At 40.8% G+C, this 27,556-nt stretch overlaps 1 protein-coding gene across 3 annotated transcripts in view; it reads left to right on the forward strand.

Moving 5' to 3' along the window:
* Positions 1 to 27,556, forward strand: part of PHACTR2 (phosphatase and actin regulator 2) — a 133,899-nt gene that overhangs the window by 98,908 nt on the left and 7,435 nt on the right. For 2 of the 3 annotated variants that reach the window (XM_009095334.4, XM_030235618.2), the window contains exons 5-12: positions 5,541 to 5,774; positions 9,305 to 9,854; positions 11,075 to 11,277; positions 13,755 to 13,911; positions 15,989 to 16,044; positions 22,138 to 22,199; positions 23,196 to 23,333; positions 25,647 to 25,723. In XM_009095334.4, coding sequence (XP_009093582.3) covers positions 5,541 to 5,774; positions 9,305 to 9,854; positions 11,075 to 11,277; positions 13,755 to 13,911; positions 15,989 to 16,044; positions 22,138 to 22,199; positions 23,196 to 23,333; positions 25,647 to 25,723 — 1,477 coding nt within the window. The remainder of the gene's footprint in view (positions 1 to 5,540; positions 5,775 to 9,304; positions 9,855 to 11,074; positions 11,278 to 13,754; positions 13,912 to 15,988; positions 16,045 to 22,137; positions 22,200 to 23,195; positions 23,334 to 25,646; positions 25,724 to 27,556) is intronic. The other variant, XM_018920001.3, reaches the window with a different exon arrangement.

A 27,556-nucleotide genomic window follows, 5' to 3' on the forward strand; every position in this document is an offset into this window, starting at 1 on the left:
TTGTCTCAGAAGATTAAACCTGCAAACCAGTCACTGTGAGAAACTAGGCAGATTTTCATCCCTCTTGTGTCCCTAGCTGGCTTCCTGCACTCCTGAGCTCTGTAGATCATTGATATGAGCAGCAGACATAAAAGGTTGTGGGCTTTTTTGCCTGACTCCCTAAGAATCTCTCATTCCAGCTAAGCTACTTGCTGGGTAAAACCAGTTCTTCTAAGAATAGTATATCTTTGATTCATCACCTGAACTATGTAAATGAGGCTGAATCCAAGTATTCTTAAAAGGAAAGCTACTTTAGATAAAGCTGTGTTTGGCCAGAGCCTGTCCACTAAGTCAGCAGGGCTGGCTCATGCTGCTGGAGTGATGAGAGAGGCACAGGCTTTCACCCACAAAAACTGAGTGCCTGAAGAAAGCTCCTGACTTGTAAAGCTGGTTTGTTTGTTTCAGGTTTTTTCTTTTATAGGAAACATATCCTAATATCCTAATGTGGCTCTAGAATTAAGATTGTGTGCATTTTTTTAGGAACTAACTATTCAATTATATCTTTTTTTTTAGCACCTTACTTCTTACACAAAGATTGAGCAGTTAAAAATGTAGAATGATAGTCAGGGGTTTTTTAAAACCTTTTTTATCATGAAACTAATGCAAAATACCTGAATGTGGTGGCTTTAGGTGAGATGTTACACCTGTCCCTTTCTCCCCTCTCCTATTTTCTACCCTGTCTTTGTTATAAGGCCTCTTGCACTTGGTGCTGTTGAAATTATGGAGTCAGTAAGATCTAAAAGTCTGCAGATGTGCAGATTTGCTTATCCATCTTCAAGAAGGATGAATTCAGAACTGCAGAGAGAGCTGCAAACAGCACTGTGAGACAGCTGTCCTGGTTCAGTGCAGCAAAACAGAGCCTGAGAGAGCCTGAGTGCATTAGATGAATGTTTCAAGTTGGTAAACAGCCAGGAGAGAGCATGGCTAAAGGACAATGCTGGCACAGGTAGAAAGGAATAAGCAGTGGCTTGAAATACAGTTAGAGTGGAAATTAAAGGAAGCTTTCTAACAATTAGAATGGGTCTTTTCTTGGACAGAATTTTATTAGCAATAGCAGGAACAAAAAATGGAGCTGGTTAAATCTGAAGTTTATGAAAGGATTTGTCTGAGTTGACCACCTGCATCAGCACAATCAATGAGTCCAAAAAATGACAAAAGACACCTTGTCTTGTCCTGTGTCCCATGTTCCTGACTGACAGCTTCCTGGAGTTTGATTAATCAAAACACAGCTCTCTGCATAGTCTGGAAAGGAAACTCAGGATCTGCAAAACTCTTACAGAGTTTCATTGTGCAAGGATTGATCCTGCAGAAGACAGCAAACATAAATTATTTCCAACTTTCATTTTATGGAGTGTTTCTCCAATGTGTTGTGTTCATCCTCCAGGAGGAAGGTGCTTTGCAGCTGATGTAGAACATACACTGGTGCTGCAGCACTGCTGCTTTTCTGTGAGGTAGCTCCATGACACTGCTTGAGCTGCACAAACAAAAATACCAATGCTGTAGGACAAAATCCTCTGGTAGAAAAGCTCTGGCCTTCTGTTCCTTAGAAGTTCACAGAAGTAAAGAAAAAAATTCTTGTATTTTACAACCTATCCTCTGAAAGTATGGCCAGCATTTTTATAGGTTCACTTGGTCCAGAATTTGCAAAAGCTCCCACTTTTAGCTTGCAAAACAAGTAATTTGATTTTCTAGTGCATGTGACACAGTGGCATCTCTCTGAAAGTCTTTCAAATTTGACGAGTCCCCACAAGAGCTGTTGTATACTGAGTACTTTGTAAATCTGACCATCATTTAGGTGTTTACATGAGAACAGAGCTTTTTTAAGCTTTCTAGAAACAAGAAGATCTGGTTTGAAAGTGAGGTTTGTTGAAAATCTGGCATTTGAAAAATTTATTCTAAAAATAAACATATCATTGATCCAAATGCTTAATGAGATATTAACATTTGCTTTCCTGTTGAAGATGTAATTTTTAAACAAGTTGCTTTTACAGCAGATATTTCCATCAAGGGAGCAGTGGGTAAAAGATATTCCTATCTGACGTGTTTCAGAGACCTTTTTTTAAAAGGTCAGTTCTTGATGAACAGATGTCTAAATTAAGAAAAACAACAGCAATAGAAGTGTGTTGCAGCTGGTACTGAGGTACCTGGGGGATTGGTTTGAACAAATAGATGGGTCTGAACTGACTCAGATGCCCCCTTGTTTTGGCAAAAGAAAGAGCAGGCCTGAAGACCAAGGGTCCATGTTCAAGCAGAATCATGTTAGGGAGGTACAATTACAACATAATTGTATCTGTAGCCATTTATAGATATCAGACCTTCTCTGTCACTGTTCAAGATCAAGTACAAGTTATTTGTATTACTACAGTGTTACTGTATATACCAGACATTTATTATAGCATCTTACATTGATGCAGAAAACCTCAAGTTTTCCAACGGATTATAGTAAAATAAAGGGCATTATGATTAGGCACAGGAAAACAAGAGGACACCAGACCAGGATAAAAAGCACAATAGTGGCAGCCTAGATATTGTCAGCCTTGGCACCACAGCAGAGAGGAGTTTAAAGGAGGACAGTCAGTGAATATTCACAAAGCCTGAGGGTCAGCAGAGGAAAAGCAATGAAAAGCCTCTGCTTCAAACTTGGCTTGTCACTGTCAAAAGCTGATGTAATGGACTGGTCAGGTAGGAACTGGAAATCTGTCTCAAGTAAATGGGAAACTGTACCATGGGCAAAACCAGACTGACAGTGAGATTAAAAAAAATGAAGCCTACAAAGGTAAAAGCAACAAAGCTAAGAAGATGCCAGGAGGAACAATATGGCCAAAGACAATAATCTTCATCACAGATTTCCTCCTGGCTGTGAGTAAGATGAAGGTTTGCTGTAAGGGGCAGTCAAGACTGGATGAGAGGTGTAACTGTCTGAGCAAGTAGGATGCAGCTGTGCAGGACTCTGCCAGTCTTTGGAATGAGGTACATAACACCATGAAAAGAGCTGTCTTAGACAAAGATAGGGTTCCAGGAATGACAAGGCGTTTCTGTTAAAATAAATGCTGTACCAACTGCCAGATTTAATCACAGCTGAAGTCTGCAAGCAAGAACTTTGATGTGAATGAACTGCTACGGTTTTGGTTTTCATTTATAGTTTTTAGTTACTTGTCTACAGAAAAATTGAAAATTATAGGCTGTCACTAGGATGTTTTTATTTGCAACTAGGTAAAGCTTTAGCCTTATATTTTATTTTGTACCTTTTTTCCTGATTCAGAAGATAAATTCTGATATACATTATTTAATCAGTTATATAGTTTTACGTAGATTGACTGTATTACTTTAGAATATGGTGTATGCTGTATTACTTTTTCTAGGTTATCATTATTTTTTTAACATTTTCTCTACTAATGACCTGAAACAAAACACAGTAATGGTGTATAAGTAAACAAGTTTTAAATTCTTTCTTACTAGTAAATAAAATTTTAGCATTATGGATCTTTAGTTAATACATATAGCAAAGAATTGTTTACACTTATATTATTTCTGATCATCATGTCCTTCAGGATCTTCAAAATACAAAATCATTTCTTCTCTTGCCCTGTTTATTACTAATGGACTTCAAATTTTAAAATGTCCTGCTTTTTCAGAATTATATCACCATTTCAACTTTGAATGAAGGTAGGTAGAATTTCACAAGGAGACCCTTTTGCTGTAAAAGGAGGCCAGAATGTAACAAATAAGGATGTTTCTTTCTCCATCTGAAGTCTTTCTGTGGAAAACTTAGAGGTGGTACAAGACTCTGTGCTCAAAAAATTCTGTTTGACAGTTGTAAAAGGTTTCTATGAGATGGTCCTTTCAAAGCTTTAGCAAAAGCATATTAGTTTATGGCTGGAAATAAAGGAGGAAGACACTGGACAGTTAATTCCTTCAGCTCATGAAGACACATCTGTGCACGCTGCTTATAATAACTGCAGGTGATGCATTAGGTTCATGTTAACAAGCCTTAAGCTAGAAGTTGGAAAGGCTTTGTTTCTGAGAGGAAGAATGTCTTTGTTGTCTAGCACATTATTTGTTTTTTCATCTACTAATCTTAAAGTTAAAATGTGTTGCTTATCTCTTGGGAATCTTTAACACGGGAAAGAAGAGAGATGAGAATGTCCATTTAATGTGTGTGAAGAGTGAGGCTCTAATAGGAACATAATGCAAGAAATTAAATGGTTTTCTCTTGAGTGATAGAAGAGACTGTTAAAAGTCTCTTCAGTATTTGCTTTTCTTCTTTCTTCCCCAGTCACGGTTTTCAGTAACATGCAAAGAAAGCCTATACGATTCTGATGGAATGCTCTTGCTTCTATAATATCCATTTTCAGGAAGGTTTGGGAAGGCTATCTTGAGACAAAATGGGCATAAAATTGGTTTAACTGAATAGATCAAGATTCCCATCTGGGAAGTTCAGCTCTTCCACCTGGGAGCACCAAGTTTTACAGCCACAGTGATTATGTACAGTCATACATGGACTGTAAATGGCTCACCTACATTAACATTACAGCTGGCATTAGGCATGCACTTTTTAAATTAATTTCCTGGTCATCCCCACTTACCCTGCTTTGGTTTGCAGGCTACAAGCAAACCAGAGGGTTTTTTGGAGGAAACTAAACCAAAAGATGCACTCAGGAACTTGTACTCCCTCCAGCACTAGACATGCAATCTACAGAACTAGCCTGAAGAAAGTCCAAAGTCAAGTCTCCTGAAATGCTGGTTGGGGCTATTGGGTCCTCAGTGCTTTCACTCTGCAGAGCAATTCCTATTGCACAGGACAATGGAGATACAGACCAAATTCCTGCTTACTAATGAAATCTAGACTCTTTAAAATGCAGTTGTGTAACAGTACCCAAAGAACCTGCAGGAGGGAAGAGCATTTCCATGCCAAATGATAACCTATCTTATTTAGCTTCATTTGTTTCTGAAGAGTAAAAATACTCTGAGGAAGTTACCCAAAATAAAGCTGCTAAGAGCAAACAATATGCAGCTCAGAAGGATTAATTGCTTCAGGGGATAATTAGGAAAATTAGCCATGTGCAAGCCTGTGGCTGGGAGAATGGCCCTGTTCACATTCAGGTTCACGTGAATCTGAGTTTTACAACCTGTTGATCTTAGCATGGGTAGGGTTGAAAAGGAACTGAGGAGACTTGTGAGAGAAGTAAAAAGCATTCCCTCATTTAGTTTTAAGCCAGCACTTTAGTTTGGGATACTGAATGTAAAGGCTGATCCTTGGACGTCTAGAATAGATGAGTCTGAGAGAAGTTCCAGGTAAATATTTTCCATGAGAAGATCCTGGATTGAGGTGAAGAGTAACTTTCTTCTGAGGTAATAATTCATTAAGAGGCAGAAGATGAAGTCTCTCCTGATTCCCAAGAGCTCAAGCAGCAGAAGTAGTCACTGTTTTGAGGCTTGCTGTTGGATTTCCGTGGTGTATGTCTGTGTCAGTTGGCTTCTGTTCACTTTCTCACCCATAGAGAGCACTGGTCACTGCCCAGAAATTCCGACATCCCATGCTCCACCACTACCTAAGCCTAAGCCTAAACCTAAAAAAGCTCCGCTACCACCAAAAAATGCCATTGCCGCTTCCACCGCCAGCAGCCATAAGGGTAACGAAGCACCTCATGCTAAAAAAAAGGGAAAGGCTCCTGCTAAGCAGCCTCCTCTCCCGCCGCCCAAGCCGGCAGGTGCCAGCGCAAATCGAGAAGCTGGTGAGTACTGCCCGTGCAGTGCAGCTGCCGTGGGTGCATGTGCATGGGGCTGCTTGGCTGGGCTTACGGTGACTCCTGCCTTCCCACGGAGCAGGGTCACTGAGGAGCATGCCATGGGTGTCCCTGGAGAGCTTCCTGCTGGCCTCTGGTTCTGCTGGCCACAAACACCCCAGACAACACACAGAGCCCCTTGCTGTTGAGTGAACCTGTGTACAGCACCGAGCACATCAGAGACAACACTGAATTCCCAGTTCAAGTGACATTGAATTCCCAATTCAAGTGTGAAAGCTGGCAAAAAAATGACCCAGAGAAACAGCTCAAGAATAAGCAGGATGGAAGGTGACTTCTGAAACCAAGCACAAGTTACCCCTAACTAAAACTAATTTGGTATTGCTGTAACTTTCTACCGGAATATCAACTATTCCAGTTAATTGACAATATGACAAGATCACAAAGAAGTTAAGAATAAAACCATGAAGGCATCTTAAAAGACTGTTGAATAGCAGTTGGTTTAGCTGACAAAAAAAAAAAATGACAACCATTAGAAATGACCAGGCTTCCCTCAGGTGCTGTGATTCTAAGTACATACTGGAAATGGAAAATATCAATCATCAGGCACATAGCACGTGTGTTTATCACCACACTAGTACACCAAAATTCAGCAGTGATGTAAGATTAAAGATTATAGGTGGATGCTCTTAAGGTACTGATTGTGAGTTTGAATGGCTGCAGTGTAGACAATGACCAAAATTAAAACAGCCCCACAATTTGAACACAAGCAGTATTGTGATGAATGGGCTCCATATATGTACTGGCAAACTTACACAAGCCCTGTGTTTTCATTCTCTGTCTGTCTTTCAAAGCCCTCCAGTCCCTCCAGTTTTCTCTGCAAGTATTCCTCTTCACAGCTTGTACATTTTGGCACATTTTGTATTTGAAGCATACAGAAGAGGACTGTTTGAAAACATTGCAAGACTTCTAGAATTACAATAATAACTTTGCCATAAAATATCCATTAATTTGGTATTAGCTGTCCCTACTACTTTAGACGACTACAAGGATAAACATTTTGAAAATCCAGAATTTGTTGCTTGTATTTCACATGCAGCTGGGAAACTCAGCTCTTCCTAGGTGAAGCAGCCTTGTAACAGCAGACCTTTCAGAAATAAATCAATCCAACACATAAAGAACTGTTGATACCAGTAGTTGGTAACAAGCTGTCAGGTATCTGACTTTTTAGGCTAAAATACATTCAGGTTCCAGATTTGTCTTCTATTAGCCTTGCTGAAAGTCAGCCAGTGCTTGCAGACCATACAGATGTAAAATATATCCATGTATATTTCTTATTCTACTGGTAATTTCTTCCAAATTTAAAAATATGTTGTGTTCATTCAAAGTGGGACAGCACTTAATAAGCAGAGCTGGTTTGAAACAGTGCCAGTAAAAGGGGTTTGTCAGATCCCCATGAAAGTGAACACATGATGCAGCCAGTGATCAAGTCCCATGAAGGAGGAGGGGAATATAAGTAATAACTGAGCTGTGGCTCTCCTGAGGGCAGCACAGCAAGTTTCCATACTGAAATAGTGGAACTGGAGAATGGGACTTAAATGTAGGCATGGATGTATGCCAAAAGGCAAACAACAACCGTTAAATTTTTCATTTAATCAGAATTCAAATCTTCTACTGAAAAAGAGGCATGACAGAAAATTGTCAGCCAGCCCAGTCAAAAACAACAGCAAAATTACTTTGGACCCATGTGGACCCGTAGGGGAGTTTTCTGTGCGAGAAATCTTTTAAGTTTCTGTAGCTAATTGCAGGTTCTGAGAATAATGGAAGAATTTTTACAATGGAAACATGTTTTGACATTTTCCCAGCCACAATTGTGTGGCCATATATTTGTACTATGCTGCAGTTCTTAAGTGCAAGCATGTAACTGGTTCTGTTGACCTCCAGCCTGCACTGAAGGGGATCAGAACCAGAGCCTTTTCTTTCTGCCATCCACCTACTCAGTAAGATTTCTGTTAAATAATATGCAGGTAGGAATCACCATCTATTTCTGCTGTAATTATGAACTTCTGCCCATGCCATTTTTCTGCTTCATTTTGTTTTGCATGTAAACGGAGTGATTCGTACCTGATGTGGGGAGATGAGTGCAGTATCAATTGGTCCAGGACAGTGCCCTTTACAGTCACCTGGGAGCACAAAGAGGAACTTCAGGGATTTGCCTGAAGTTTCCATAATTTTTTTCAGAAATACTGAAAACTTCACAGCTCTCCAAATGTTTTTAAACCATAACAGCTAGAGATGAGAACAGTAAAGTGTCTTTTGAATAATTTCCATCTCCTTTGAGAACAGTCTCACTTTGAGAATTGTTTTTATATCAAGAACTTATTATGGCCAGTATCTGCACTTTGATTCTCTCCCAGTCTACTGGGGGGTTGTTTTTATTTAAATGTTTATAAGTAGAGTAGGCCCTTCAGCAGATTTCTATTACAGCTTTCTGGTTTTTTCAGTAAGCTTAGCCAGAAGGCTGCTCTGTAACTTTATAATGCTTTCATTTGTTCTCTGGAACTTAATGAATTTTTCAAGTTATATCAGAAGTATTTGAGTTGGATGCATTTTGATGAACCATTAGATGGTTGTCATTTTTATTGCTTTTTAAGTGGAAGTCAGAAGTTTGAAGCTCCCATCTCAGGTGATGACACAGCATGACATTGAGACAGCAATTGGAAACGTGGCTGGAGTGCACATGGAAATGTGGGCTAGCTGAAATCTCTTGTGAGATTCATTATACATCAATGCTTCAGTAGGGTGAGCATCACAGGATTAAACAGCCAGCTTGGCCAGCTTGTACAGCTGCTGTCATAACCTTGTTTCACTACATTTTCAAGACTGTCCGAGTTGGTCACTGGTAAGATGAAGGCCTCCAGGGCCACCTCCCTTCTGAAGGTCATTTGTGCACAGAGACAGCAGTGGTTTCTGCCCCTCTGCTCTTTGTCATTACCTAGGAAGACACCAGTTACAAGAACATTCCGAAAGATAATTGACTGATACTCAATAACACTCCTCAGATGTTCATCAAAAAATATAAGGAAAATCACAAGGTTTTTAAATTGATCAGACCAACAATTCATGCAGGAGGAAAGGTCAGGCAGTTTTCTCTGACAGGGAGCTTTTTTTTTTTTAGCTAAGTCACTACACTATTTTTAGAATAAGTAGTGGACTTCTTAGATGATGTCCAGGCCAGGTGTAACAGGCCAATTCAGAATGCTCAAAACAAACTCCTACCCATTTGTAAGGTTGGTCCTCTCTGCTGTTCTTGGGCAAGTATTCATCATTTCAGTGTCTCCCACACAAAGGTGAAATTGGAACTGCAGCATTTAATCATCTCAAGCATTTACATGAAGTATTGTAGAAGCATCAAGCGTATTTTTTTTTTAAGACCAGCACAAGTCAATTCATGCAGAAAATACAGTGCAGAAATCATGTAATTTCAAGACTGTAAAATTCCTTTTATTTTCTTGTTTTAGCTGGTTCCTCTCATGCAAAAAAACTACCAGTCTCCAAGTCTTCTTCATCACCATCTCCTTCGTCCACATCATCTCATCCCAAAGCCTCTAAGGAGACTTCCAGCAAATCTGGCACATCAGGGACTCCCAGGGGCAAGAAGAAACCTGGGAAACAGTCAGCCCCACGAACAGCACCAGACGGGGCTGCTTCTTCCCCCTCAGGCGCCACAGCCGACAGTTTGGAAGCAAAGGCAGAAAAACCCAAGCCTGAGCAAACTTCTGTCGTAATTTTTGAAATGGAGAACGCAGACCAGTCGAGCAAGCTTGTTGTGCCCCCTCCTCCCACCGCTGCCCCTCCTCCACCCCCTCTTCCACCTCCTTTTCCTGCTGCAGCTAGTCAGCCTGCTGGCTCCTCAGATGCCCAGGATGTGTCTGACAGCTGTGTGGCAGGGCCTCGCAGCTCTGGCTCAGACACAAAGCCTCTTCTCCCGACCGAGCGTGGCACGGAGCCGAGTCGGAGCAGTGCAGCCCCAGGCAGCGCTCCAGATGCCAGAGGAGAAGACACGGAAAGGTGAGACAGTATGGCTGTCCTGGGGAGCAGTGAGACCACAGCCAAGGAAGCCACATTTGTTTGCACTGTAGGCACGTGGGGCTCTCCTCTGCTTCTTCTGCTGGCTGGGAACAGTTTGTGTGGCAGCCCAGCACAGTTTGTTCCTTCCCAGTGCCTTCGAGCCTTTCACCTGCAGTACCTCATCTTTCCCCAGAAGGTCGATGCTCATGACCTGTCTCTTACTTGATCAGGTGGCTGGCACTGGGGTCAGCAGTTCAGCTCAAAGCTGGTGACACTTTTATTTATCCCTCATAAAGGCAAACAAGAAATTATGCCGAATTATAATGGGGTTCTTTTCCGTAGATGTCTTTTTTTTTCTGTAGATGTCATTAGATATCTCACTGCTAGAGTTCTCGATTCAATAGCTGAATTTACTTGAAGACTTGAAAATGAGGGTTTTTTCAGGCTTCAGTTAGTAGGTGTTTGGTTTTTTACTGCCTAATAACTTGTCTAAATCTCAGGTATCACAAAATCTGGTCAAGAGAAAAGTCATAATTACATTTGTGAAGCAAAATAGTTGGCAGAAAAATTAAACTGGCTTATTATTTGTCTTTTCCCTGCCCCAAAAATCAGCATTTTTTCTATAAATCCAAGTGGGTTTAGTCCAGATGACAGTAGCCTAGAGACCTTTATTTAAATTCTTGTTGGTACATCTGTTGCCAGCTCTACATTCTGGTGCAGCATCTCCCCTTCCTTCACGTAAAGATTTTCCCAAGGCAAAGGGCAATCTGCTGTTGATCTCCAAGTTCATTAGTAAGGAGCATGAATGTTTTGAACTCAACTGCAATGAGACTGTATCTACAATAAATAGGGTTAAGCTTCCAGAACAGGAAAATTTGCAGTCCTGTCTGTTCTCCAACTTGCTCCTCTCACTCCCAGCTTTGTGAACTGTTCTCTTTCGATCCCGCCCCACAAAAAATAAAAGCCAATTAAGATTTGTCTTAATGCAGTCTTTACAGCACATCATTTGGGACTGTTTGCATCCTTTTTTCTACCACATACACATAGATACATATACATATCTGCATATGTTAAAAATGTCTTATATATGTATGTTTTTAGAAAGTAATTACTTTGACTAACAGAACTTTTATTTTCATCCTTGCTTATTCAATTGCTTCTCACTGGTGTTTCATCCTGCTTGCATTGATGTGTCACCCTATCTACTCATGAATAAACAGCTTGGCTACCAAAGAAGACCAGGAAGGGGAGGCTCCAGATCAAGCATTCCCTGAGCTAGTGGAGGAGGCTTCTGACGCTGCTGCCCCTCCTGAGAGTGAGAGCAGCAGAGAGAGCCATGGCAGTGACTCGGACTCGGATGGGCCAATCCTGTACACAGATGATGACGACGACGATGATGATGATGAGAATGCAAGTACTGAAAGTAAGCATCCTGCCCAGAAAGTTGCAGGCTGCTGTTCGCAGATTGTGTTTTGTGAGCATGCCTGTCCCATGCCAGGGTGAGGCAGAGAGAGGAATGGCTGCAGGGAATGCTTTTGGGGGATTTAGTATTTTGTCACCACTGAGAAATGAGAGTCCTGCTTCTCCCAGGCAATGATGATCAGAAACCTGCTGGGGCTTGTGCATGGGTGAGAGCATGTCGGGACCCAGGGCATTCCTCTGGCTGCCCTGGGTGATTCGAGACCCTGGCAAGGGGCTCAGAGACCTTGGCACAGAGTCAAAAACACCTGGGCCTTCAATTTTAGTCCATGGAAAAAATTACCAACTTTGTGTGAAGATTTACAAGCCACAAGGGTTTGAGTAGAATGATATTTGTCACAGGGCGAAAAAGTAGAATTTAGGGGTTTCAGAATGGGGGTTCAAGAAGCAAGATGGAGGAATCTGGGCATGTCCTGTCCTTCTTCTCCTTCTTCTTGTCCTCCATCTTCTGCTGGGATGGTAACACTTTTTTGATTGGTTTAGAAAAGAGACGGACTGGCTGACATAGGTAATATGTACTGGAAAATTATTGTAAATAAATTACACGTAGTTCATAGTATAAAAAGTTAACACCACCCCGAGGGCAGAGGCTGTGCCACAACCTAACCTGCTGGACAGATCCCAGCAGGTCAGAGAAAAAATGTATTAGATAAGAAAAAATAAACAACCTTGACAAGCAGAACTGACAAATCTCAACTTCTTCTTCAGCCTCTTCTTCAGTCACGAGGCTGGGAAAAAAGACTTTCCAATACCTCGGGGGTCATTTCAACCACAGAAACCCGAGAAGAGCAGATCAATCATTGCAGGGAGGAGAGCAGAAGGGGGAGGAACAGGCTCAGGAGGATGTGAGGGTGGGATAAGGTAGAGACCTTAGGGCATCACAAGCCATTCATTTGGCTTGCCCACACCATGAGTTCCTTGTGGGAGTTACAGGTGTGGTGGATGACAGAGGAGGCCCATCAGTCAGCAGCTTCACTGTCTGAAAGTCGCTTGTTCCTCTTTGTTTTAAGCATTGGAGCAACCTTAGCAGGCAGAGCAGATCACAGTAGATTACATCTAAGTTTTACAGCTTTGAAATTTCATCTGGGGTCATGACTCTGTCATCACCTTAACTGGGCAGAAGCCCTGCAGTGCTGAAGGGGTTGTCCTGCCCCCATTCTGTTCCCAGCTGTTTTTTCCTTAGGCTAGAGTTCATGTTTATTTTTGTAGGAGCAGGGAGCAGCTGTTGAGCTGATTTTCAGTAGAATTTTTGGTTCCCTAATCCAGCTCACCCAAAGGCTTCTCCTTTGCTTGGGCAAAGAAGGTGCCAGCAGCAGGCTGTCAGGAGCAGGAAGGAGGGCAGCCCTCCCTCTACCTCCTCTGGGGTGACTTTATGTCAGGTTGAAATCACCATCAAGCCATGGCTGAGAGCCTTGCTTACAGCTTTTTTGGAGGAGGTGCTTCACTGTGCTCAACAAAGAAGGTTTGAACACCAAGGTCCAGTGTACCAAAGTGGCATGAGGCAAAATGAACATGTTTCTTTGCTGGTTTTTTTTTCTTAGCTACTGGTGCAGGAGAAGGTGAAGTGCTAGATAGCTCAAGAGGCTGAAGTCTTCTGCAGTTCTTTGTTGGGTTTGAATACAACCCAAAGTGATAGAAACCAAAATTCTTGTGTTCACACAGCAGCACAGTGTCTTATGAAAAGTGAGCTGGGAGCCTGTGGTCTTACCAAACTGCCTTACACAGTGAAAATCTGCCAACCTAAGGCATATGTAGCCCACCTTGGTCAGAATGTAAAGACACAAGGGAAATACTATAAAGGCTGTGAAAAATGGCCTTCCTTCCCCAGCTGGCTGAAGCTAATGCTGGCCAAGCTGCAAAGCCCTTGTCCCGACAGTGTCAGTTTTGTGGAGAGCAGATTGCTTCAGTGTCTGGGGGTTCCTGCCTAGGTTACTTTACAGGCACTCAGAGCACTTTTCTTACAAATAACTTAGAGATGGAAAGCACTATAAGAGAACTAAGTGGTAATTGATTGAAAAAAGATGAAAGAATGAGGTAAAGGGTGATAGAATGAGACTAAGCCATTTAAGGCTGAAAAAAAAGAGCAGCAGGTTGCTAAATATACTAAGTAGATAAATAAGCCAACCTGTAATGTATTAGACTTCAAAGACATTTTAGTGTAGATTTGTCATTTTTATCCTATCACTTCAGAGATGACAAGTGATGTTTGTATCAATTTGGCTGGTAGCTTTTCCCTCCAAGCCTTTTAGCTTTTTATTTTCATGAACTGAGCTAAAATTTTTCTTTTGATGTTAATGAAAATTCTTCTCCTGCATGTGGGAACAAGGTTGCTTTGGGGAGGTAATAATGTTCTTACTCAGAGTTTGTGTCTGTAACCTGAGCATGAATGAACTAAATCTACCCTACTCCTCCTTTCCTCAGGCTCTTTGGCAAGTAAAATTCGTCGTAGGGATACTCTTGCTATCAAACTTGGCAACAGACCATCTAAGAAAGAGTTAGAAGACAAAAACATCTTGCAGCGTACATCTGAAGAGGAGAGGCAGGAAATCAGGCATCAGATTGGAACAAAGCTTGTGAGGTATCAGTCACAGGGTCAATGTGGTTTCACTGGGTGGAGATGGAGGAAGAGAATTGAGAACACTGGGTTCATGTTTTAAATGCAGCCCAATGTGCTCTGCAGGATCTTTGTGGTACAACTGTCTGGAAAATGGTGGGTTTATTTCTCACAAAACTTTGAACTGTCAATAATAGATTATTTTTGTCCTGCAAGAAACAAAATATGAGAGCTTTTGGGGGTTTAGGTACTTTGGTTAAAAAAGGAAAGAAGAGGAAGAGGGTAAGAATGACTCCACAACAAACAATGCCATGGTTCTCATTCTTTCTCAGATTTGTTAGCAGAATTTCCACTTGTATACCTGTCTCAGGCAGAGCACTAGTTCCTGACCCACAGAGCATGCCTGTGAATGTTTTCCCTTCTGACTCTTCTCCTCTTCCCCTGGCTCTCCAAGTCCTTCATTATCATATGCTGATTCCAGCAAAAGAAGTTGAGCTGGTCAGTGTTTAGTGTTTCACTGCACCCAGCGCTGAGGCACATCTTCCTCCAGCTGTTAAACTGCTATGGGATGTATGTTACTTTCTCCTTCTGGACTTGGGAACATTGCATAAAAAATTCACTTGACTTTTACAAAGGTTTTTCCAAAAAAAACTTCATGTTTATTTTGGCTTTTGTGGTCTCTGAGAAAAGACTACAACATGCCTGTATTTTGCTAGACCTGTCCCTGTTTCTGTTTGCCTCAGTAATGTTGTCCAGATTTGGAGGATGTCCTGTGTTTTTTGGAGATTCCCAGATACGGGGTAGTCCTGTTGGTACTGCTCCAGTGCAGAGTACACAGCCCTGCATCAACACCCAGAAGATGAGCTGAGTTCCTCTGTGATCTGGGTGTCTGGCCAAGGCAGCTATTTCATTACTGAACTGCAACATCTGCTGTGCAGAGCCCAAGGGCCATTTTCCTTCTGCCGATAAAGAGGGATGGTTGTTATCATCGCTTTCCTGACCAGCTCCCAGCTCTGGTGATCACATCCTGCTTGTCAGTCCTCCCTTGGGGAGAAGCTGCAGAAACTGCTTTAGAGTTCTGCTGGAGAGCTGAAAGGCAATGCACACAGCTCTGCTTTGGTGGCAGGAGACAAGATCTGTGTACATCAGGGCTGTGCTCATACCCAAGATCACATCCAAGTTTGATGCCAGTTTCTTAAAAATTCCTGGCCTGGCGGTCAGCACCTGGCAGCATCAGGGTCTGTGGAAAATCTGTTCCCACAGCTCAGTCAGGGTTGAGTCAGGTCCCCACCTGGGACTTCCTATACTTCCACTTCCTTCCTTCCTGTGGTAAACCTGCCAGTCCTCTGGGACAAATCTGTAAGGCCAAGAGTGATTTGAATTGGATGAGTGTCACGAGGCTAAAGACAGCCTGTAGTGAACTGTGTGAGTGTAGATGAACAGACACCTATCTTGAACACACCTGCAAAATAAGTTTTACTGCTGAAATTTTTCTTGCTCTTTCCTCAAGTGAACAAGTGGACTTGTTTAGTAAACACAGAGACAACATCAACCATGTACAAATCAGAAAATTATGATCTCAGTTTGGGGTTTTTGTAATGGCAGTTGTTATGTTTAGGTAACTAAATAAAATTTGGTTTCAGGTAAAGCTCGCAATTGTATTGTGCATACAAATTAATGAGGAATGAACAGCTCATGGATTTTGTTGGTTTTGGCTTTTTAAAAAACTTCAGTAAGACTTAAAAATATCAAAAATATCAAAATTCATTCAAAATACCTGAGAATAATCTAACAATTGCACAACTGATTACAATGATGGTGCTTGGGAACAAAGAAAGTACATGGATTTATTCATAAATGATACCTGTGAGGACTTTAAATTTTCTCTACAAATTCTGTAATATTTTTCAAGTATCAGTTATTCATGTGTTCAAATGGCAACACTACATCTTTTAAAACAAATGGCCACTCTGGTTACATGAGCATTTATTGTAACTGCCTGGAAATTACTTCCAGAAATTACATTTTATAAGCTGTATTACGAATCCTAATGTGTCATTTAGATCTGGTTTTAAATCAGTCACTTACTTTGTTCTTACAGGAGACTTAGCCAGAGGCCCACGACTGAAGAGCTGGAGCAAAGAAATATCCTGAAGCGTAAGTATTTCATTCAGGTTTCATACAGTGTTTGCTTAGAAAGGGAGCATGTGTTGGATTCATCTGGAAGCCCATCATTGTTGCTCCAGTATTAGAACCATAACTAGAGAGAAATGATGTTCTAGAAAATAATGTGTCAACACTTGATTTATTCACTAACCTGCAATTGTAGCTTTGAAAACTCCATTTTTTGAACATGCCAAATTTTACTTGTCACAATCTCACTTCTTGAAGCTGGTCCCAAAGACCAGGAATGACTTCGATACCCTTTATAAATAGTTCTAGGCTAGTTAACCTTCCACCTGATTTTTATGAGGAGGAGGAGGAGAAGAAAGGAATATCAGTTGGAGGTGCAGGTGGGATGGAAGGGCAGAGGTTGGAAGGAGGAGTAGAAAGAAGAAAGGCAAAGTGTTCAGCAGAAAGTCAATAGGTATATACCAATTATTTCAGCATGCTGGCCTTCATATTCACTTCTGACATAAATGTCTTCTATATTGAAACATGCATGAGATTCTCACTTCCCATTGATTAAATCCTTCCTGATATTCCTGATGGAAAAAAAGTCTGTAATTCAAATAATTGAGGGTGGAGGAAGTACATTAGATGTTTACCCTTTATGCCTATTCTGCCATTTATGTTGCTTCTGTTTTTTGGCTGGCAAACTCTTCAGAACAATCATTGTTTTTTCTTCCTTTATGAATCTTTCCATAAGAAAGATGTTACCTAACCACTCAGTGCAACAGGTGCCATGCCCAGCTCCACCTAGTCCTGTGTTCATCTTGCAGAGGTGGCTAGTACTTGGTGGTTAAGTAGAAGAAATAAATGAAGAAAAGATACTTCATAGCAATACATCAAAAATCACACAAATAGCAAACAAAAAAAACTCTTAAGGCATGAGAATTCCTCACACCTGATCAAAGAGTTGGTAAGATGTTGTTATGTTATTTCCAGCAATTGTTCAGTAAAGTTGGAGCTCATCTGTGCAATCCTGGTGTCAGCCCTGATGTGTAGCATGCTAATGGGAAGGGAAGAAAAGAAAATGGGATGTTTACCTGACAGCATCCATGGACTGATGACTCTGTCACTTGCCTAGGCTAGCAAATCAGGGAGAGGGCAATTATTGGCTTTCAGGCAAACCATCCTGATAACAAAATGCTAATAAACTCTTACTGCTGTTGTTTGAGCTCTCAAATGCCAAATAGTGCCATTTCTTTCTGAAAAGGGAAGCTACAGTTCATGCTTGCACAGGAGAGGGATCAGGGGACTCCTGTCCAGCACATAAAGTGAATAGACTTTCTAAAACTGGAATTTCCAAACCTCTAAATTTCATAGATAAATAAAAAATAAAATTGGAAATAAGAACTTTTTTTATAAATGATAAACTGCTCATGCTGTTCTGTGTGAGAAGGGTAAATCCAGTTCATCTTTGGTGGGCTAGAATACGGCCACTGGGCTGGGAGCACCAGCTGGGCTCCCTTATTGCCCTTTCTCACTTGTCTTGAGGTGATCAACCCAGCAGCAAACTTGTGATGTATTTAGTATCCCCTTTTGCCAGTGTTTATTCCATTCACTGCTTTTGCAATAAGTAGCTCAAGACTGGAAAGCAGTTAATAGATTTCCTCTCCTGTTTCAGCTTGTTTACTTTAAACTTTTGGCAGCACACCAGGCTTTGCACTCAGTGCCTCCTGCCATCCTCCCCTGCTGCTGCTGGGGGGTGTCTTAAAGAGGCCAGGGAGAGCGAAAAATGAAGGCTGGGAAGCAGAATTGTAAATCACAAAAAATCACAGTGACCCTTGCGAGCACGTGGAGGAACTGCTTTTTGCTCATCACTGAGATATAAAATATTTCAAGTTGAAAGTGATCTATTAAAACCAAAGCAAACCAAAACCAAGACAGGGTTTGTGATGAGAGTCTGACTCAGAGTCCTTTCAGGGTTCAAGTTCTCTCTAAACCATAAGGCACTTTTATTTTACATCAAAATTATTGTCATTCCTTCCTGTGGATCATTTGAAAATGTTTGCACATCTTAAATGCCTTTGTTGGTGTAGTGAGCTTTTGTGAGTAAGTTGGGATTTCTTTCATAAAGTTTCCCTCCTCATATTTTTTAAGCAGTGGATGGGGAGAAAGAGTTATATTATTATGTGCATGTAAACTGCAGCTAAGGGGATGTATTGTTTTGAGTAATATTTATCAGACTTTGAGGTTACAGTAAGTGGTAAAGGTCCAAATGTTTACTTCAGGATAAAGTTCAGCCCAAATCTTCTAAGAGGTTCAAAAAAAAAATCCCTGCTTTTTTTCTTTTTTTTTTGTACTTCCAGTTAGCGAGCAAGTTTGTTTTGCAAGAAGCTTTGTTTTGATAATACTTCCAGATAAACCAGTTACTGAAATTCCTGTTTCCAAGTACCATCGCAAGACATTGCAGGAGGATTTGTTTAAAAACTGTTTGGATAAAACTATCCAGACTTCCCACACTAAAACAAAGTTACGACAACTTAAGAGTCCACTTGAAGGAATACATAAAGCCCTGTGTTTTTTATAAAGGCAGGCTTCTTGTACACTGGCTTTGAACCAGCAGTATTTATAGTATTGCATTATGGCAAAAGAAACTTTTTAATCTTCCAAGAATTTCAGATTAAGATAACTGTAATTTTTTCCCTGTATTTGTAAGGAACAGTGAAATTCTTGTACAGTGCACCTGCATGCCTGCCAGTAATCTCTTTGTAGAATATGGGGTTTAGCTCTCGATGCTTGTTAAGGAATATTAATGGTTATCTTTGCTTGTAAAACCAGGAAAGAGAAACAGCTTTGTGCATTTCAGAGCACTGCTAGAAGCAAGTGCTTTGTTTGTCTTTTCTTTCTCTTTCCTTAGCAAGCCCACAGAGAACTCTAAACATAGCTAATCCCATAGGGACACAATGGAAAGTTCGGTTTTATGCTCCAGGAGTACATTTTGGTCAAGAATGGAGCAGTCCTCAGGCAGGACTCTTTTCTTCTCCCCTTCTGCTACAAAAAAATTGTCCCACAGAACAGAAGGTGACCAGATGTAATGTGGTAAAAGTTGCAGGAGCAATAATGTATAGTTGACAGGGAAGCTGCTTGTTCGGCTTTGACTGGGGGATTATTTAACTTGACGGCCACAATAACTGATGCTAAACAAAATTGTTTCAATTAGGAGTCAAATCCCAGATTGACCTCCTAGGAATTGCAGGGAGGGAAGGAGGGAAGCCATAGTTTTGCTGGGATCTAATCAGAGACTTCTGCAAGCAAAGGGCGCTCGCTGGGCTGGTTCTTTGCCAGTAGGGCAGCAGCAGGACATCTGAGGAGGGGACTTGCAGCTGAGAACGCTGTGTTTATATTTTCTCTCTCCACATCACACAGATTAGATCTGCTTTTAAGGTGGAAAGCAGTGATAAGTGTGTTCCTGTGCATTAATGTGTTCCTGTTTGGCCAAATGAGTCACTTCATACCTGCAGCTAAATCTTGGCCCTCTGGCTGGAATTTTCCACAACACCTACAGGAACCAGGAGCACCAGACCCATTATTTTTAGCACCACACATCTTCCTAACTCCCTACAGCAACTTTCAAAACTTTTACCTTAAAAGACCAAAAACACACTGTAGTTTTTACTGTTTGTAGGTATTTGTATCCAGGCAGCGTTTCTGTAGCACCAGGCTTAAAGCAAGACTCTGCCCAGCAGGCTGGAGGTGGGAAATTGGTGCTTTAGGTACAAGTCAGTGCCAGAGACAGGGGCCCATGTGCCAAACAGCAGATTGAGTATATTACTAGCAGCCACAAGATTTAATTCCATTTCCTTTAGCTCTTGGGCTTTATTCCTAGAAGTAAACCAATTTGAATGTATAAAATCCTGTCCCTGACCTCTCATGCAGAAGACTGTCTGTTCCCCATGGGTTTGATCCTCTCCTGCTTTTCCCAGGATTTAAGGACGCTCATGGTGCCTCCTGTTGGAATTATCCTCCAGAATATGGCCTGCTCCAAGGGGTACCTAGGCCCTCTGCCCAGTCACTAAGATGCTTGCCCTTTTGGGAGGTTTTCCTTTGTCTCCTATCCTGCTGTGCAATCATCTGTTCTCCACAGGGATCTGGCTTCACAGCTTGGGATGGGCAGCTAACCTTCAACCTTCCTAAATGTCTAGAGAAAGATTTTTAAAATATTTTATCCTCCCCCAAAATACAGAGAAACACTATTTCAGGTGCCATGCTGTTGGTAGTTCTTCCTTAAGGCATACATTAAGCACCATGAGCCCCTGTTTCTTACATGAAGCATCTTATTGTTCTTCTTAGGAAACGCTGTGGTTTAGACAGCAAAGAAAGGCCAAGATATGAATAATGCACAACATATTTTACAAACTAAAGTAAGGAAAGGGCAGTACAGCTACTGTGTCTATTGATTGCAAAGACAGGATGTTAAAACAAAAGCCTATAGATGATTTATCTGTCCCAAAACAACTAGAGACCTTTTGACTTTTTTAGGTGAGGATGAGATTGGTTATCCTTTTAAGTTATAAGTCCTTAAATATACCAAATTTATTTATTGATGGATACATTAATTAAAAAATTAAGCTGTAGATTAATTTATAACTCTCCTGTTACAGTTATTCTTCAGTTTGAGTCCATTTACAGTTCCTCTATGGAAACAGGCTATCCATTTCTTTTCCATTTAACAGAAAAGCAATTAATAAACCATAAATTACATCCCTATTTCAGTATCTCGGTAACATCACCATCAACCTGAAATCCAACCTAATCCTGGCAGCAAGGCTGTGTGATTGCACCTTGCTCTTGGAATCCTATTCTAAGTGTGGGAGTCTTCTCACAGAGCAGATCTTGGGCAAGCATTGCCTTTTCCTACTTTTTCCCTTCTTACTTTTTTATTTTTATCATTTGTCCTCTTTTCCTTTCCCTGATATTCTTCTTATAGGAAAGCAATTGAGTAAGCAAAGGATATCTGCAAGTACCATGAGGTGTCCTGTCGTAGCATTTTCTCCAGTGTGAAAGTCATTACACAGAAATTCTCCTCAGGCCAGGTCACCTCTACTAAGACAGCAGGCTGGCCATAGGAAACAGGGCAAATACAACTATACCAGGTTTTAAAACTCCCTTTTCATCTATACAAGTTGGCTGCTTCCAGAACAAATGAATTTCTTTAAATTTATAGTTAGCCTTGAACTGCAATGCAGAGTCTGTAATCCCCAACCATGAATAAAACAGGATCAGAATTTTGTGTATTTCTCTAGGTGGGATATTTCAGCCACAAAACTTTGCATTTAACCATCAGAGTTGGACTGAAAGGGCAAAAACTGTCCTTCAAACTATACATCAATTTAAAAATATGCTGAGCCCACATGAACATGTCTTTCTAAGTGTGCTTTTCACTGGCAGTCAAGAAATCAGGTTTGGTTAGAACAGAAATTTGTTAAAAGGAAATTGTTTCATTCATATGCCCAAATATATTCTAAAAATGGACATCATTTTCTGCTGTACTGGTCCAGCCAGTGGCCCTTATCCAAGAGGGCTTGAGTGTTGGATCATACGCCCCCATTATAAAACAACAACAACAAAAAAAGCATATAAAAAAAACCAATTTGCTGCCAAATGACAGTGAAACAAATGTCATTGATTCATGTCTGTAGCAGTAGACGAAACTTGGGTAATTCAAATACTCAGAGTAAAATTTTCACTTGGCATTTATAAATTAGACTCTTATTCTAAAATCAATGTTGGAAGTAAAAGGAACAGTGATTGTAATGTTAAAATAAGTAATTGAAACATCAGGCAACTCTTTCAGGGTACTTGCTTGCTGGTACACAGAAAGGAAATGACAGGCACCTTCTCTTTGCTGTGCTCGTGACCCACAGTTGACTTGAGATGTCTACAGAATCAGGGGAAATGCGGATAGGGAAAAGAATGAGAGCATACAAAAGCCAAAAAGCAGAAAACACAGGCGGCATCATCCAGAAATATGAGGAAACATGAGCCAGGCCTTGGAGTTCTGAAGCTTTCAACCAAGAGAAATACAGTATGTGCAGTTATAATACTTAAATATTCACTCCTTTTTATCTCTTCTGAAAACAGAGAAGAATGAAGAAGAGGAACAGGAAGCCAAAAGAGAAATAAAACGTAGACTCAGTAGAAAGGTGATGATGTGCTTTTTTGTATTGTGTATTTTTGTACATAGAATTATGTTTCATAAGAATCTAAAACTCAGTGTATAGACACTGCTGCAAATGTCCATCAGTCATTTTCCCAGATTAGAAATCTGCTTAAAAAGCAGTACAAGCCAAGCCCGTGTTGGAGGAAACCCCATCCTGTCCAGCTCCCCACACCTGGAGAAGCATACCGAGTCTGGCCATATTGCTGTTTCTCAGCAGGGGACATAAGTGACAGTTTTCCTCTGTAGCATGACCACCCCTGTCACATATGATCAAGGGCAGCCACACCTGTTGATCCACTCTTCCCTAGAGCAATGGAGAGGGCAGCAATACAATGTGATCCCTATGACATCCCTTCAGTGCTTTTCTAACCACATCAGTGGTCTTAGCTTCTGCAGGTGGGATCATGCTCACTGTCCCTGGAAATGGAGCAGTTACAGTTCTGTTCTGGGAGAGGATGGGAGGAGTTTTCATAAGTATCCCTGGTCTGCCTGTCTCTGCAAAAATACAGTTTCCTTAATATGATCATCCTTAGTTAATTAAAGTGTTTTTATTGTTTGAGGTGACTGAAGCAATTTGGCATTATAATGACCCTTAGATGGTCAAAACCAGGGGTTTTGGTTAGGCAGGTACTTCCAAATGTCACATATTTTTGATATTACAGTTTTAACATGGTATAACCGTTAATGCAGATGGCCTCATGGGGTTGTGCCAGTTGCAAAGTCACAATTAACATTCCAGGGATAACTGTCATGATTCTCTGTGACCTGCCCGACAAAGACTATTTTTATAATTGAAGAAATCAGGTTAGGCTGCCTCCCCATTCCTGCGCAGCACTCCCTGGATGGTGCCTTTTTTTAGACACCTGAAAGTGACCCTATTTAGAAATACCATTAAAGTTCTCTTGAGATTACATCATACCCTCCTCTTTTATTGTATTTCTTCTTGTTAAGCACACTATTTTCTGCCTCCTGCTTACAGCTCAGTCTGAGGCCTACAGTGGCTGAACTTCAAGCGAGAAGAATCCTTCGATTTAACGAGTACGTGGAGGTCACGGAATCTCCGGATTATGACCGTCGTGCTGACAAGCCTTGGGCCAGGCTAACTCCTGCAGACAAGGCAAGGCACAAATGTAGATTTTAAGAAAATGCTTTAATCTTTTGCTTTTGGGGAGCTTTTCCTCTGGTTTACATTCTCCTGATTGCCAGCATCACAAATGACATCTGCTGGTGACAGCAAGATTGTCATGGTGCTACTGTGCATCTACTGCCTGCAGCTAAGAAAACCCACTCAGGTGCCTATTATGAGCAAATTTTACACCTCCACTATGACAGTTTGGGCCAGAATTTCTAATTTTTGTTTTCTATTTGTTAAAACCTTGCTAAGACAGATAAAAGTTCACCAGAGGTAGCCCAGATCTGAGGGAATTCATGCAGGGGTTTGCAGGCAGAAGTCTGTGTCACTGCTACCAGGAGCTGCTTTTGCCACTCATTTGAGTGAATAAAAGGCAGAAGCTGCTCCATCCTCCTCAAGGTTCTTGGCCATAACCACCAGTGCAGAAACTGACCATGTGTATGCAGCACACCTTCTTGGGAAGTTTACCCCTAACATCCTACAGTTAATATAGCCCTGCTGCCTGACCACAAAGGATGAGACAAATGATCCTGTGATTCTCATTTTAAAAAAATATTAGTCAAAGATTACCATAAAGTAGTCTTCCATTTCCCTTCTATACTACTTAATGAAAGGAGAGCTGTAAGATTCAGGTAGCCCAAAGTGCTGGCTCTTAAAGCACTGGGTCTGAATCAAGACGTGTGGACTTTATGAAACTTCTGTGAGCTGTGCTTGACATGAAAAGTGGTGTGTGCATGAACCCACCCTATTTTAGCTAAGGGTACTGAAGCACTGGTTTTATTTCAGCTTGTATTTTAATATTAGTATTTTAAAATTTACAGCTCATCTGACAGTTGTATCAGGTCAAGGTGAAATAGTTAAAACTGTAGTCAGAAGTGTTTGTAGATGTTGGTTATGGGAGATGCTGAGCATTGTCTAGGCCTCCCATAGTCTGTGGGAGGTTAGAGGACCCAGCACCTCCACTTTGACAGAGGTTCAACCACGGGTAAACTGCACTAGAAAAAAACAATGGAGTTTCCTACCTACTTCAGGGTAGCAGTTTTTAGTCTCAATTCATTTTGTAATTAACAGGTGCCCAAGGCTGATCCTGTCAGCTCCAAGTTTGTTGGCCTTAGCAGAAAAGCAAACTTGGGGTTGCCTGAAAATTCCCTTGTCCTTTTTTTCCCAGAGAAATCATTCTTCTAATTCCAGTAGGGGCAGAAAATTGTGCTGCAGCTATATTAGAGAGCTGGAGCTCTGCTGTCTTTGTTGCTGATTTGGTGCTCAGAAATCACTGTCTCTTCACTAGCTCTACAGCAGCCTCATGTAAGCATGCTGTTGTGGCTAAACACGACCACCCCTGCTTAAAGCAAAGTTTGTCATTTATAAGACTGCAGCCTGCTGATGCTATAATTTTATCATGCTGCTTGTCTGTTCTGCACTGAAAGGCATGCACACTAGATGACGTTTCTTTAGGGATTAATGAAATGATACTGTCTTACAAAAGTGGTTAAAGAAAAGAATGAGTAAAAATAAACTGTCACTTCCTTTAACAGCGAAGGTAGGAAGGTGTGTGGCATAGAAACAAAACCCCTTGTAGTATATATTAGAATATTTCAGAAACTGTATTTATTACTTAATTTACTTGATGAAGTAAATTTCTTTTCAGTCTCTTAACATAAGCAACAAGGCATTTACAAACTGTACTGAATTTCTGCTGTTCTTTAGTATCTGCCAACTAAAAATCCAAGCCAGAAATGTCCAAATAATTAATGTCATTTTACATAAAATGAATCAAACCAAGTGACTAATTCCACTTAAAAAAAATGCTGTTCATCTTGCATTCCTGAAGTCCTGTCTCCAGAGGGGAGATCCAAGGACCCTGCTGTGCACACAGTGCCTGTGCTGGCAGAGTGACTCACAAGCTCCTCATGGCTATGCCTGGAGATAGAATCCTCTCCTGTCTGCCTACTCAGCAAGTAATTGTCAGGGAAATCCAACCCCTTGTCCGTTTTTGTCAGTAGAAGTGCTCTGTTTCAGTGTGGGCTTTCAATGCAGTTGATTTGGTGTTTCTTGGTTTACTTTTGGTGCTTGATGCTTTTCGTTTCTTTGTAGTGGATGAGTACTTTGAACAGCTCTAATTGAAAAGTCATTCATGTTGATGATCAGAAATGTGTGAGAGCTGTGGATTACAGTAAGGGAAAATTGAAATGGGAACTTTAAGACACCTGCAATGGTAGGGCCACATTTCTTTCAGACTCTTTGTTTTCCTGAAAGTTCATATTTCTTACTGTTGCATATATCATTATTGTTTATTAGGCAGCAATACGGAAAGAACTGAATGAATTCAAAAGCACAGAAATGGAAGTACACGAGGAAAGCCGGCAATTTACCAGGTGGGTAAATCCCTCTTCTTGTGTAAGTGTGAGGAATGAGTATGACAGCGACCCTCTGCTCTTCTGCAAGTTCTCTGCAGTTGTGTCATGATTTGTGTGGATTCCTGTCATGAGTCCCCTTGAATCCCATCATGGATTCTGTTGGAATTCCCAGTATTGCTGATGCCATCTCTAGCTGATGCAGCAGTGCAGATGACCGCAATGGACTGGTCACTAAGTAGAAAAAGATTGTTAGGGGAATCTAAAAAATACTCTTGTGCAAGAACCCGTCAGTTCTTACAGATGAAGTTAATAATCTTCAAGCACACAAAATAAAAGGGGTTTCCTTCTCTGGCAGCACTCCCTTGCTCATTAAAGCATACATTTGTGTAGATACATTTCATACGTGAAAATCAGATGATGCTTTGAACTTCAGAAAAGCTCACCTCTGTCTTGGCGAGCTTTCTAAGGGTCACTTAGGCTCCTGGCAGCAGTTTCTGGGGAACAAGAGAGATTCCCTTGTTGCTACTTCTAATGTGTTACGTGGATTGGTTTTGTTCTCTGCTTTGGATAACACCAAGATGTTGTCTGAAGCATTGTTATTTTTAGGAGCTCTGAAGTGTCCATAGTATTTTAGCAAGCTTTCAAATTTGGCAGAATTATTCTTAGGGGGAGGGACACACTTTCTGAAATCTCCATGGCATGTGTTCATTTTTCTTGGAAGTTACAAAGGCTGAAAATTGCCACCAGCAATCAAAACTTGATGTTAGGTTGGCCAGCGTTGTGTACATAGTATTAATGTCTTTTCTTCTGCAGAAAATTAAGTCAAACAAAACCAGTTGTCTAAGACTGGGTCCCTTCTGTTTCCTGCTACTGTTTCAGCCAAACTAAGGATTTGAGCTAATGAGTCTGAATCGCCTAATTAAAGAATGCATCACAAGAAAAATTCATGATGGTGTTTCATGTATCTGCTACTTCACTGTTTGATTTCACAACTTCAGTGATTTCTTTCTCACCATAACATGGAGTTGTAAAAAATAATAACTTATCACTTCTCTGTAGCTACAACATAAAGAAATTCATTTTTAAAAATTCAAACCAGTTTCACAGACAGGAAACCTAAGCCAGAAGATGAACCAGATGCAGAGTTTTAATGTAGTATTGCATTCTGAACACTAGAAAATGTGTTTTTCAAACATGGAGATATATCTTTTAATTTGGCTTCTGATGTCATTTTCTCTTTAGGTAGCACATAGTATATCTTTTTCAGAATGTATAAAAATACTACTTTTTAAAAAAAGAGCATCCCAAGGGAGAGAATAAAAATAGCAGGTATAGAAACCAACTCCCTGCTTACATTACTGTGTTTCTTGAGTTGCTTTGCAATATTGAAGCTTAAGTACAGAAAAGCATGATTCATACAAAAAGAATTGGATATTTTTTCATGAGCTTTGAGGACAGTTGAGACTGATTACAACTGGATTCTTGAAAGCTGAACCAGGAATCTCGTGGAGTGACAAACCAGTAAAAAAGTAAATTATTTTCTTCAAGGAGGGCCTTTGAAAATGGAGTAAAAGATAAGAACAGCCAAATTGTGATAAATATAGGCAATGATTCTATAGGGCGCTGAAAGATTTTCAGCCTGAGGGAAATTAATTTTTTTCTGTTCCTCATCCATGCTCCTTTGTTTCACTGGTCATGTTGTGGAGTTACTACGCAGAAGTCAGAAGAGTAACACTAGAAAAAGCTAATAAAGAGCAGAACATGCAGATGTTTTAAGTCAATTGCAATTTTGAAAATAAAAAGAGATCCCATTTTTCCTGGGACATCTCATTAAAAATTATATAACTTCTG

The sequence above is a fragment of the Serinus canaria genome, chromosome 3 (assembly GCF_022539315.1).
Source record: "Serinus canaria isolate serCan28SL12 chromosome 3, serCan2020, whole genome shotgun sequence".
In the NCBI taxonomy this organism is placed as follows: Eukaryota; Metazoa; Chordata; class Aves; order Passeriformes; family Fringillidae; genus Serinus; species Serinus canaria.